We start from the raw sequence: 14,272 nt of genomic DNA, 5'->3' as shown, positions 1-14,272 counted from the left end.
CAAGTTAAAGGCTCACAGCACGAGGGCTGTAAGGGACTTGGAGAGGTCATTGCTCTGGCCTAAGGCAAGTTAAACCGTATCTAAACTAGTCTTGATAGCTATTTGACTAATATGGTTTTAAATATTGCCATGAATGGAGATAACAAAGCCCATGATCCTCCAGTGCATCATTCACCTTCCAGATAAATTGTAATCTTTATTCCTTCCTATGCTGCCTGCTGTGCTTCAACCTGTTATACTGCAGTGAAAATGAAGAACAACTTAATACCCACTTCTTTGCAAAAACGGCGTATTTAGGTACATTTAACGTGTCTCCTCTGAGTTGCAGTACGGTCAGTTGCTGACATGGGCTAATGCACTGTAATTTTCCCCCTGGGCTGGAGCATATTGGGGGCTGTTTCTGCCTCTCTGGCCTGGGAAAGCCTTGAACATGAATGCTCTTCACTGGACTGTTTGGGGGATGCCACAGTCTGGAGCAGAAAAGCAGTTTCAATTGGGCGTTGAGATCAGGTGCTCTTAGCTGGGCTTGTGTCCACAGCAGAGTAGTATGCACGTTGCTTGTGTGCTGTTTGCGTTGTTTTCAGACATTGTTCTCTGTGCCTTCCCAAAAAACAAAGAGAATCTTGAACCTCTGTTCTTGTGTCCTTCCCCACCCTTTTTATGTCACCCCTTCATCTACTTTCTTGTTGCACAATGCAGTTGGGATGAGGGCAGCAGAGTGGCGCATTTCTGGGTCATTACTTTCTTTGGCTACTTGCCCTGCGTACTTTGCCCAGCTCGTGACAGTGGCCTGCCAGCGCTTGGCAGAAAGTCAGCGTATGCTTTTATAATAAACCTGACCTGAAAGAAGGAAGACCTGAGCCACTGTGAGGGTGGAACTGAAGGGCGTTAGGAGGACTATAGGGCCGCTGGGGAGAAGACATCAAAGCAGGCCTCTCCTGATAAATATTGTGGGACTGGTAAGTAGTTCATGGTGTGCAACAAGGTAAGGGTTGGGATTCTCTCACAATACATAGGCCTAAGGCAGATCCTAGAGTGTTGAAGCAAAGGCTGGAGCTCAGCCTTTACCCCATGTTGGTACAGGGCCAGAACAAATCGCACTTTCTGGGGAGCATGGGATTCCTTCCCATTCTCTGTGTCTCTGTCATTGAGAATGGGTTGAGAAGAGAAATTTTTCCATCCTTGCGTTTGTTCTGGATTTCTGAAGCTGGTTTCTGGCAGCTGCACAGATTTCCTTTGTGATCTGGGGAATATTACTTTGTCTCTCATTATGTAAGTTCCCCGAATAGTTGCATGTTCACATAGATTGTTTATTTAGAGAGCCCGTTTTAAGGAGTAGTGCATAAAATATTAAGGCTTTATGGTTTCTCAGTTGAGGTGTATATGTATGTCCATTCGAATGCTTGAAGCTGTCACTGCAGCTACACTTGCAATATGTAATGGAAAGGTGAAAGTAACTGTTTGTTACCCCTGTGAGATGGGTACGCACTGTTGTCTGTTAAACAAGGACAAGGTTGTGGCACAGGAGGATTTAAAGGCAAAACTGGCTCCTTGAATTGAGGGAATATTTCCCTTAGATTTAATGGGGGGGTAGATTCTTAAGGACTTGATTACACTCAAAACAAGGTTATCAGAAGACTCTGCATCGATCAGTAAAAATCCAGTTTTCTTTACTTGCAAGGCTGAGCTTTAAATAAATACAGTATCATCCATTCTGTCTCTTCCATATGTGCCTCTATGTTGTATAGGAAAGACTAGAAGAAACTGGAAGTGCTGGAATTTTCTTTGCTAGTTTGTTTTACAACCTGTATCATCTTCGAAGTTGTACACTTCAGCTGAAGTGCAAAGCAAATGGAAGTCTTTGGCATTTCACCTTTCCTTGCCTAGTGTTTATTTTGTGTTTCTTCTATGGCTCCAATGAAAACAGAACTCACAAAGAAATAAATCAGAGATTCATCCGTTTTATTGGTGTGTAAGTTCAGTGTGAATCGCCCTCTGGTGTGTGTTTAAGACATAGCATAATTACAGAGACTTTTAAATCAAGGGGATAAACAAAGGGTCCTCAAAACACTCTCTAACTAGTGGCATTTTATTTCTGAAAGCAGGCAAAATAAGATATAAAATGTACAGGAGTCAAGATATGGATATTTAGAAAAGGACTGTGAAGTGAGATGTGTGAGTGAATGAGGAATGAGATTCATTCATCAGCTGACAAAGTAGAGGATAACGGTTATGATGAAAGAATAGTGTACAATCTCTTTGCCAGAAAAAGAGGAACGCTTACTTTAAGAATCACATAAAATAATGGAGTAAAATAAGGAAGCCCAGCAAGAACCTAGTTATTCAGGCTGGTTCGTATTAGTTTATCCAACATCACAAACCAGACAGCATCCGATACGTGGCTGGTTTTAAATGTATTTTCTTTCATTTCAGATGACTGATTCCTGTAGGTGTGTATCTGATTTTTTTCCCCACTGTCTGATAAAACATCATTTATCATGAGAACATTTATTAAATCATGGATTCCTCAGTGGCTGCGGATTCTCAAGTCACCTTGCAGATTATTCCATGGATGCAACAGGCTTCTTACATCGCAGATTGTTTCATATTATGACGCTGTAAACCAGTGTAAAAAGGAACTGCCAGAATATTTCAACTTTGCAAGTGATGTCTTAGATGAGTGGTCGCAGCTGGAAAAGGTAGTATTTTTCTTTTACTTCATAGGCATTGGAACAAATCTCAGATGACACAAACCAATTTTCCTGGTGGATTCTGGATCATATTAGCTGCAGAATAGAATACACAGTTTTATTTTCTTTGTCAGAAATACAGGTATCACTTTAAGAGACTAGTTGCCAGAGATTATTTGCTTAGTCTGAAGTTATTTTGGATTGAAATTAGTCCTTTGAAGGATTGTCTTCGTATTTTAAATCTCCTATTGTGTGTTCTAGGATGGAAGGCGACCAGCAAATCCAGCTTTTTGGTGGGTAAATGATGAGGGAGAGGAGGTGAAGTGGAGCTTTGAAGAGCTGGGATATCTCTCTAGGAAAGCAGCTAATATACTTTCTGAGGCATGTGGTTTGCAGAGAGGAGACAGAGTTATAGCAGTTCTGCCTCGTGTTCCTGAGTGGTGGCTACTGAATGTAGCCTGTATGCGAACAGGTGAGTGATCTCACTCATCTCTTGGATGCAGAAAGAAAATAAATAGAAAATATGAAAAATATGCAAAATTCATTTGAAAAAAATGTAAACAGGAATAAGCTGCTGTGCCCTGCCTATGCTTTTGGCAGCACCCACACAGGAACCAAAGCGCTATTGTAGCAGGTGCTGAGCAGACATGGTCCAGTTAAATGGCACACTCAGCTGAGGCTAGAGAGGCTTGAAGGGTTACAATCTAAGGCCAGGTTTGACCAGATACTGCAGTAAAACTCTCCACACTGATAATGTAAGTTATGTGGCTAGACTGGTTAATAATTCAATACATTTTTTTTCTTACTCTGCCATTACAGTTTTACAAATTCCTAGGAAGAATTTGACCTATTGCATTTTTAGACTGCTAAAGTTCCATGATGAAACAGCTCAGCATCAACAGGGACATGATCAAGTATTTTTCTTCTACATAAGCTCTGTGATTCTTGCAGGTTGTAAATGGGGCCAAGACCCAGGGAATCCAGTTCTATTGCATCCAAGATTTTCTGAGCTATGACATGGGAATATCATTCAGTATCTCAGTGCCTCAGTTTCCCAATTGTAAAATTTGGTGGACACCTCTGAAGGTGCAAGAAGACTGAAATAAATCTGTAGGTCAAATCTATTGAAATCCTTGGGAAAAGGAGGTATAGAAATGCACTAAATTGATTCCTGTCCCACTTTCCCCCCTGAAAATGTGATTTCAGTCACATTGCACTCAGTATCCAAACTTACGTGTGTTCACATTACAAAATGAATCCAAGCTTGAGGGATATGTTGACTGAACAATGTATGTAAATTACCTGATATCAGTCTATTTATCCCATATCAAAGGTATTAATTCCTTATTGAAATAAACAATTGCTTTATTGCAGATGCAAATATAATCCAAATGCTGGTTTTATGCATATTTTTAAAAGGATGATAATCCCAACACTTCCTTCCGGAGATATAAAGCATCAAAGTTCTCAAAAATCTTTGAATCTGGATCTTACTGATGATCCAGACACCTTTAATATGGATGGCACAAAACTCAGCATCAGTGTTGCAGGATTTGGAGGCCTTTCAGCACCACATGATCCCAGGTCATTTCTAGGCCACAATTTTGCCCAAGCTCTGCTTTCAAGTACGAGTTGTGTTTGACTCCTGTTTCTGGAATAATAAGTTTTTGACAAGTAGCTCAGCCTTTTTGTCGCTGGGGTCTTGTCCTGTGAACATAATAAAGAGAAATGGTCAGTTTTCTAAATTGCTTGTTGCTTTTTTCCAGGAATTGTCTTTATTCCAGGAACATCCCAATTAACAGCCAAAGACATATTATACCGACTCCAGGCTTCAAAGGCCAAGTGCATTATTACCAATGACACACTGGCACCTGCAGTGGAATCTGTCATGCCTGAGTGCCAGTTTCTGAAAAGCAAACTAATTGTAGCCAAAGGGAGCAGAGATGGATGGCTGAACCTCAAAGAACTCTTTGCGTGAGTATCCAGCTGTTCTACCATCATCCCTGTGAGGTGAAGGAACCTGTATCAGTCAGGTGACATTGCTGAATTTTGGGATTGATTTCCAAAACACTAATGAGTTAGGTTTTTACATCCCTCTCCCAGATCTCTGTAATCACTGCATTAAGTACAAAAATCCCCTACATGGAGTAACCATCGTATACTATTTCTTCTGCAGGGTGACATCTGCTGACCATAAATGTGTCAAGACAAGGAGTCAAGACCCAATGCTGATCTATTTTACTAGTGGAAGTACAGGCTCTCCAAAAATGGTGGTGCAGTCCCACAGCAGTTATGGCATCGGATTTGCAACCAGTGGCAGGTATACCTTGCAGTTGCGCCCAGTGTCCTGATTAAGTGACATGATTACGGTTACATTGAAAATGTGACCGTAAAACCTCCAGTAAATGTAGGCATTTAATGAGTGTAGGATCTTGCTTCTTCCTTTCCTTCCCCCTCTCATAGTGAAACCCTCATTATTAAAAGCTTCTTGAAGACTCAGCTGAGATCATCACACACAGTGTTCTGTCACTCAAGGGCTGACTGCAGAGTAGCTGTAGGGATAGTCTCCTTATAGCAAAACCAGATAAAGTTGAGTGCTTTAGTATTGTGTAAAACTTCCTTGAGAGACAGAGCAACCTTGGACCATAGCATTATACATTAAAAGTTACAGTTCAGTATGAAACTGTGGCTTGCTACTTATTTGCTTTCATTGAACATCTTTTATTTATGCTTCCCAAAGAGTGAGAAATTTCATGAAAATCAAAGGATCCATTTCCCAAGGCATTCTGAGTTGGAAGCTGGTGGTATAGAGTCCATAGAAGTAATTTGGTTAGTTTCCCAGAGAAATAAGATGTGATTTAGCTGATGTCTATAATCCACGAGATGGGGAAAGCCAACACCAAACAATCTGTTCAGTTTTTGATCTAGATCCAGATTCTGCAACTTAAGCCAAGGATGTTTTGCACTGTTGAAGAGAAACACAAACACTGGAAATGTTAAATGGGAGCAAATAAAGGGAAATAAGAGAATGGTTAAGATTCTCTTAAGTTTCTAAAGAGCCCCACTTGCTGATGCTGCATCTTGTAATGGAAGCTTCCCACCTGTTCCTTTAATTATGCTATGACCTCTGCCTGAATCTCTCACACTCTGTGAACCATTTTTTTGGTTTCTGCTTTATCACCAGGTACTGGATGAACTTGACTCCTTCAGATACGATGTGGAATACCTCAGATACGGGCTGGGTAAAATCAGCTTGGGGCAGTGTTTTTGCACCATGGATCTGTGGATCATGTGTCTTTGTACACAATATGCCGCAGTTCAAGCCAGCAGTTATTGCAGAGGTAAGTGTATTATTTTACACTGGGAGTTTTATTTCCATTTTGCACAAATAAGACAAACCAGCTGGGCTCCAGTGCATGGGTTCCCACTGCTCTGTAGCAGCAGGGACAGTACTTCCCACATACCAAGCAGTTATCCCTCCCTTTGTGCCCCTTGCTAGAGGAACAAGCCATTCCCTCCTGGTTACACCATGAGATATGGCTGCAGTATGGGGGAGGTGTGGTGAAAGATGCGGGATAAAAAGAAGTCAAGCTCACTGCTGTTTTGTCCCACACTTGGCCTAAAGCTCTACTTCAGGTGTGGACTTCCAGCTACTTTGGGCTCAGGGTGAGCATGGGCCAGTATTCAGAATATGGCATAGACCTGAATCAGGACCCTGTTATCCTGAATTCTTAACAGTTGCCACAAAACCTATTCTTCCTTTCTGCCATTTCACAAAATCAGTCAGCTGGCCTGTTCTCCTCAACGTTAGCCCCTTTCGTGGAGAGGAGACCCAGACTTCCCCAAGAATAGAACTGGAAAAGCTTTGGTCCAGATCACTATTGTCACTTAGCCTTGAGCCTGGGACGCAATTGCCTTGGGAAGGAGAAAACAATCTTAATTGGAACTGCTGCTCTCAGTGGTCATTCAGTTACGTGAGTGATTTTTTTTTTTTGGACAGAAAGTGCCGTATTTTCTGCAGCAGTGGGATGGACTGGTACGGCCACTCTGCAGTCAGGATTCATAGTTACTAATCTGTAGTTATTCTCTGTGTTGAATGTATGTTGGTTGCGTTTTATGATTTTCATTTTGTGGACATTTGAGCACGTAGGTTGTGTTAACCACCTGCACATTTACAAGGTCAGACCTGCTGTTATATTTTCCTTTCAACAAAACTTTCTGTTTTTCTAGACTCTCTCAAGATACCCCATCACTGTCTTTTGCACGGCTCCCACTGCCTACCGAATGCTGGTCCAACACGATTTGAGCAGGTACTGCGCTCATGTCTGTTGCAGGGGTAGCAGGGAGAGGTTGGGATATAATGCTGTGACAGCTCTGGCTGTTTCGTTCCTTACGTTGCTTGATTTGTTTCAGCTAAAGGAAATCTAATTAGCGAAATTTGCTCTCAGAAAAGAAAGCTAAGTTCTGAAATATGAGAATAACTAGTCAAACTTTAGGCTATTCAGGCTTCAGGAGTGGATCTTTGAAAAGACAACACAGAGGGAACAAGTGAGATTTTTTTTAAGTTCTCACTTCCTTTGAACATGTGGTTTACAGTGACACTGAAGTCAGGGTTTCAGGCAGCACTGGATCAGGGAACTACTGGAGTACAGTAGAACTGTTGTCACATATTTGAGAATGCAGTGAGTGATTAGAGGACTTCTACGTGCTGAGAGCTATTTGGCAGCTGTTCCCACCAGTTCGCTACACTGTGAAATACTCAGCTTATGACAAGTGGTCAGGGTGATTTGTAAGGAGTTTTCACACCTTCCATAAGGTATTTCTTCTTCTCACATAGGTCTTTTATTCTGACAAAAGCCAAACCTGGTTTAGCAGAGAGCTCAGACTTTGTGTTCCTATTCAACTTTCCTTTTGCTCTAGAAAATTCTCAGTGGCTTATTTGATCTTGGATGTTGGCACATAACTCAGCTTTCCATGAACAGCTGATGTGCTTGTTCAGATGTCTCCCTTCTTGTCAGCTCTTCCAAGAAAACACCTTTGCTCACCCTTTTTCTAGCAAAAAAAACCCTACTTCCAGTGACTCAGAAATAAAGCACATTATCCTCGGTGGTAACACAAGCAGTGTAGGAGTCCAGTCCCGGACTGTGGAACAGGCTGATTATTGTCATTTCCAAAGTAGCTTGTGAAGTTTATGTGTACGTACTTTGAAAGATGAGGGAGGCTGCCCAGTTCATAGCATTCACTGCTCTTTTCAGAAGTTAACAATATTATTTGATTTGCTATTCCTCTCAAGCTACAAGTTCACGAGTCTGAGACACTGTTTATCTGGAGGGGAAGCACTCAACCCTGAAGTGATGGCAAAGTGGAAAATCCAGACAGGGCTGGATATCTATGAAGGTTATGGCCAGACTGAAACAGTACGCTTGCATTAATTCTTGCAGTATACCCTTCCAAAGGTAACAATACCAGAGGCACAATGTGCTTGATAAATCAATGGAAAAGGTGAGAAACATATAAATGAACTTTTTAAAAAAGGCTGTATATAATTATGATTGTATAATTCCAAAATCAACTAGCTGCACATTTTAATGTGTATAGGAAATACTATGACAATAATAAAAGCTAGCCAATAATGAAGTCTAGAAGATGTTGCACAAATTTAAAAAAAAAACCCTATTATGCAGGTAACAATATGTGCCAATACGAAAGGAATGGAAATTAAACCTGGCTCTTTGGGAAAAGCTGTTCCGCCTTATGACGTGCAGGTATGTTGATATATTACATCTGAGCTCAGCTGCAGTTGTGGGTATAAGAGTAAGTCAGTCCCTCTCTGTCTTCACTGGGCTATAATGCGGATATTCGACTGAGCTAATCGAAGCAGTGGCACTATGTCCATTCTGCAGATCATAGATGACCGTGGGGCTGTCCTGCCTGCAGGAGAAGAAGGCTGCATCGCAATCCGAGTTCAGCCTAGGCGACCATTCTGTATGTTCTCTGAGTACTTGGTAAGTTGGAGTTGGCCTGTCTGTGCATGCTGAGGAGCTCGAGGGACCCAGGATGAGGTACTGTTGACTTACTGAGGAGCATAATTTCATCCAGCATCTTCACAAGGTCTCTAGTTATCCCCTGCAGCGTGCATGTATCTGCAGCCTGCGTGTATCACCTGTGTCTGAGAAGCCCTGTGTACAGCTGCCTGTCACGTAGATGATGTGCACAAGATCAACGACACAAAAAACAAGCTACAACACAAAACCCTCAAGCGCAGACAATCATGGCTTTGTGGAAGTGGCATCTGTAAGCTGACATCAGTATTCAAATGGGAAGGTTCTGTCCACTGAAAGCAGACCAGGCTTGAAAACCATTGAAAACATGTCAGAAGAATGGCCATGGTTCAGGTCAAGGGTCCATCTAAGCTAGTAGTCAGGCTATGGTGGTGCATACTTCAGAAAACACTACAGTCAGGCAAATATATTCTCCACTGCATTTGAACAATTATATTGAAAAAGTTTTGGGGAACCTATCTGTGTGTTTAATTCTTTTCTGAATCCCCATGATATTTGGATATTTGTACCATCCTCAAACAACAATTTGCACAAAGTAATTGCTTGCAATGTGATAAAAAAAATCTTCTTTTGGTTCATTACTATTACTTCAGTTTTTCATTATGTCTTCTGTTGTCAAGGTCTCTTTCCTCTCTAATGTAGACCTTATAAATCAATGTAGATAATGAAGTTTTCGTGTAGGTCATCTCATTTGTGTTTTGGTTTTGAAGGTTAGGGGTGAAAAGTTTCCATTGACAGGAGGTTATTGTGGCAACCCCCTGCAAGGATAAATTGTTTCTCTGAAGAGAACGGGTTATACGTTTCAGTAATTTGCTGTGATGGATGAGCATTTTGATAGAGCACACCCTTTTTTCTCTAGAATATTAATCCATATATACACAAATGCTCTTTTTCACCTCTCATGTATTTCTACCACAAAACTGCTAATGCATGCAGCTCTGGTTTTTTTTAACTGAAGGCATAAAATAGTACTGAACATACTAGTTTTGACAACAATTTAAAATAACTATCTTGATTAATTTTAGCACCACTGCAAAGTAAAGGCATTACATTTTTTTAAATGTTTGATTGTTGTCAGGATAATCCAGAGAAAACTGCTGCCTCTCTGTGTGGGAATTTTTATGTCACTGGGGACAGAGGGATTATGGATAAAGACGGGTATGTCTGGTTTGTTGGAAGAGATGACGATATAATTAATTCTTCTGGGTAAGTCAGTTACTTTTAGATTTGCTCATTTGCATGTTAATGATGCTCTGTTTATCTCAAAGTTCAGTCTGGAAAGATCAGGTGAATGGCTAACTTGCTACATCTGTCATATCTGCATTTTCTGCTAGGTATCGTATTGGCCCATTTGAAGTCGAAAGTGCATTAATACAACACCCGGCAGTGTCAGAGTCAGCTGTGGTCAGCAGTCCTGATCCAGTTCGAGGAGAGGTAAAAAGAAAACCAAGAGATACAAAAAGCAATGCGCCTTATTCTAAGCATGAAGTTCCCTGTATGTACTAGGCTTCACTGGAATTAAATATGTTGCAAGTTTCAAAATTAAAATGGGTTAAAAAAATTTTAAAACCATACCTTGACAGATCTTAGAATTTCAGAATTATTTCCCTGTTTACAGGGTTTGATGTGGGAAGAAGTTTGTCTCTTCAAATTTGTTGTGACATCTTTTGTCTAAGAAATAGAATTTGGTTTATTTCCCTTTTTGTCACTAAGCACATGCTGGCAATGATATCCAGTGTTTAATTTTTCTTGTTGTATTTGCAATGTTTCTTTGAGCTCTGGGCTGAGATTTTCAGCTCTTTTTTTTTTTCTGTTCTAGAACTTTTTGAAAGTTTGGTAGTGTGTCAAGTTAAGAAGAAAAAAACGCAGAAAAATAGCAAAAAGTCTTATGCTGCAGAGTATGTTGTTCATAACTTGGCACTCTGTAAAAAGGGCCAATGAAAAGGGAAATTAAAGGAAAAAAACTTCAATTTTTGGCGTTTCTCAATTTTGCTACTCAGTTTTGGCAACAAATGCATCCTGTTATTCCCATGTCTGGAAGTTAATGGAGTCCCTTGACTTTTGTGGCACAGGTAGTCAAAGCCTTCGTTGTTTTGGCTCCTACTTTTGTATCACATGATCCAGAAAAGTTAACTCATGAGCTTCAGCAACATGTCAAGAAGCTGACTGCACCTTACAAGTATCCAAGGAAGGTGAGTACAGCACAGAAAGACAGGTCTTCTAATTAGATCAGCAACTGAAGAGTTTTTGTCCTGCCTTGGCTTCTCTTTAACTGCATTCTGACAAATAGTCCAACCATAGCTAAATAAAATAAAATAAATTACAGGCTCTGTTACAGCTGTAGCCTTGGCCTCACTGTGTGTACTAGAAAGGACACAGAGAGTAGAAGTGATACTATAACTTATCTTTATCAAGGTCCAGTCTTCCTTTTATGAAATCCTAGGGTTTCACAGCGACTCAAATGGGACAAGGCATCCAGCTCTTACCAGTTCCTCCCGTGAAGTCTGTTCAGACTCTCAGCCAAAGCAAAGGCGAAATTCCTGCTGGCAGTAGAGGGGTTGGAATCCATCCCTTACAGCCAGGAAAGACGCCAGTAACTCCCTGTCCTGACCATTGTAACGCTCACTTCGTCAGGATTGTGGTACTTATCCCTGCGGGTATTGCCTGTGCAGTCAGCTCAGACGTGTAGTGAGCAATTTCACCATCCCAGCTCCAGGCTGTACAGCTTCCCATCTTTCTACCCCAGCCATAACACAGATGTGTCTTTCCTTGCACCTTGGAGATTAATCAGAATATATTTGGCTACAAGTGAACATTTTTGCCTTTCAGGTGGAGTTTGTTCAGGATCTGCCGAAGACGGCTACTGGGAAAATCCAGAGAAAGGTTCTAAGGAACCAAGAGTGGGGAAGAGGATAACATGACCTGGAAACTGGGGAGAGAAAATTTCCATCATCCATACCAGCCATAGCACATCACACTTGGCATATGGTCATGACCCAGAGAACTTGGAGAACATATGGAAAAACAAGATATTGGTGGGGGGAAGGAGATAATGCTCACATAGCTTGAGGATGTGTGGTATTAAAACCACCTTTGCCATCTATCTACACATTTTTGGAAGGGGGAAGGTGTAAGAATTAAGAATGATGAATGGGAGAGAGAAGAGACAGATCTGGGAGCTTACAAAGGTTTCATTTTTTTTAACTGGAATTAATATAAACAGCTTCCTTAAAAAAAAAAAAAAGTGTAAATACCACATTTTGATAATTACAAATAAATAAGAAATTTATTAAAATAATCTTTGTCCTGTAGTGGGTATCAGCAGTGAAGAAATATCCTCTCTTCAAAAACTATCACTGTAACGTTCCCAAATTCTTTGTGATTGGAAGGAGAAAGATGTGTTCTTTAACTACTTCTCTTCATCTCGATTAACTTGTGTTCTGCTTAAATGGTTAAAGTGGAGGAAAAGAGAAGATACAAAGTGCTTTAGGTTAAGGTGCAAATTACACACAGTTAACGATGGTGTAAATGATTATAGGAAAAAGGTTACTCCACAGAAAGAATTGTGCTGCCTGATCTGTTTTGCGCTATGTTCTGTTCTCATTACTTCAAAAGAAGTAAATGATAAAGTAGAAAGGGGTTTGCTCCAAATCCTTTTTGGCACAGCGTCCGGATTTCATGTCTCCAGATGAAGCTCAGTCTTCACAGAGCCTGGCTTGGGAACCTCATGTCCTGAAAGCCGAATGAAGAGGATCTACCCCAGCCAGCCCTCAATCTGTACTATCCACAGCAAACAGGTCAGGAAAACATTATTTTCTGAATTCCTAGTCTTGCTGGTCCTTGAGAAGAAACAGATGATACTAAATCAGGAAAAGAAACATTTCTGATTCCTATAGCAGTTCAGAGGACTTTGCCATTACTATGTCTTTTCCTCAGTTTCTTACTTCATTTTCACCTCTAAGTTTTCAAGTGAAAAAGTGCTAAAAACTGTTGAAAGCTCTCACAGCAAAACTTTGCACATATTTTTGTAAACCACAAGGGAATCCTGGATTTAAAATGTTTTTCATCTTGCCAGTCTCGAAGGCCATTTCCAGTCTGGGAATACTGTTCCTGAATGTTCTTTCTCTCTTTTCTTCTTTACAGGCTATTGTGCAGGTTTTGTCATTGCAATACTCTGAAATCTGTAGATTAGAGCTAAATCATTAGAGCAGACTAAGATAGGAGAAATATCTTACTTTGTGATTAAAAAGAATACTCAAAAAGATTAAACTTTTCTGCTAAAGGAATGAAAGGTGATCTGTTGGTTTTCAGCATTAACAGTAGAGGTCACAATCAAATGTTACATTTGATGAAAAACTTGATATTTTTACTGACAGTTGTTTCCTTAAGTAAGAGAAAAAAACCAATAAAAATAAATTCATATCCCAGAATATCACATAAAACCCCTTTATTAACATCCATTTCAGTGAATATTTAAAAGACCTTTTTTTACCAGTAAAACCTTTTTAGATCAATTCTTTCCACCAGGTCCGTTTTAATAGAGTTTTCATTTAAAATGGAAGTACCACCTAAATAAATTTCTGCTTTATAATCCTGATTCCTGAAGTGGGTGGCACTTAGGGACATAATAACAATTTTATATCCACATCCTATGTGTCTTTCTCAGGAGCAAATGATATCCTACAGGATTACTTACAGCTGGTCAGTATTTCTCTACCACAATGTCATGTAGCATGGGGAACACCATGAATTACTGTTGGTTTTGACAAAGTATCTGTGCTGGGGGGAAATCTCCATCCAGATTTTTTGTGCTGACAGATGTCTCTGAAAAGATTAAGTTGTACAAGTTCTAGGTTGAGTTAATTAGCCTGATAAGCAGTTTAAATATTACTGTGAAACCTCCTGTTAAGTAATAAGTAATTCCACTGTTAAACAAGTTACTTTTTCTTGGAGAATGAAATTTGACCAAAACTGAGATCCATGCATCAGACACGTAAGGATAAACAGTTACAGCTGAAGACCTGGGACAACAGGTAAATGAATACAAAACAAACCTTAAAACCTGGGACAAAGGGCAAAACTTTGCGGCTTTTCTCAGGCCATGGAAATTCCATATGGAAAATAATTTAATCAAGAGTATACATATAATTTTGTACTAGATTGTGAATAGCTTCATCCTTTGTAAGAACAGAAAAGAAAATTAAGCTGTATTTCAACGGTCACTTATCTAACCTTGTATTGAGTTTAGTAACTTGGGTTTAGAGGTCGAAAAAGGAAAACCAGTAGATGGACCCAGGTTTTAGAATCGCCATAGGCCTCCAGGATTGTTGGCTCCTGCTCTGACTGCGGGCTCTTCCAGACACGAGCCGGGTTTTGTTCCATGTTTGATCATCTTCCTGTGCACTTGTGAGAAACCTCTAAATAGCATTAAAATGTTTAGAGTGGGGCACAGTTCTACCGCAATCTTCTAGACTGCTTATAATAATAATAGTAATATAAAAAGAGAGAAAGGAAGAAAAA

The 14,272-nt window shown here is 40.2% G+C and overlaps 1 protein-coding gene across 1 annotated transcript; it reads left to right on the top strand.

Annotated features, from left to right (window-relative positions):
* Positions 1-2,498: 2,498 nt before the first annotated feature.
* On the top strand, positions 2,499-11,668 carry LOC308046241 (acyl-coenzyme A synthetase ACSM4, mitochondrial-like; the record flags this gene model as incomplete). The annotated part of the gene is made up of 13 exons (XM_080353969.1): positions 2,499-2,699; positions 2,952-3,162; positions 4,457-4,664; positions 4,867-5,010; positions 5,875-6,031; positions 6,921-7,000; positions 7,984-8,107; positions 8,375-8,455; positions 8,594-8,695; positions 9,831-9,958; positions 10,087-10,186; positions 10,825-10,944; positions 11,582-11,668. 13 exons carry the CDS (start codon positions 2,499-2,501, stop codon positions 11,666-11,668), a joined length of 1,743 nt encoding a protein of 580 aa, XP_080210095.1.
* Between the last annotated feature and the right edge of the window lie 2,604 nt (positions 11,669-14,272).

Source organism: Nesoenas mayeri, assembly GCF_963082525.1.
Source record: "Nesoenas mayeri genome assembly, chromosome: 15".
NCBI classification, from domain to species: Eukaryota; Metazoa; Chordata; class Aves; order Columbiformes; family Columbidae; genus Nesoenas; species Nesoenas mayeri.
This window is presented reverse-complemented; position numbering and strand designations above follow the sequence as displayed.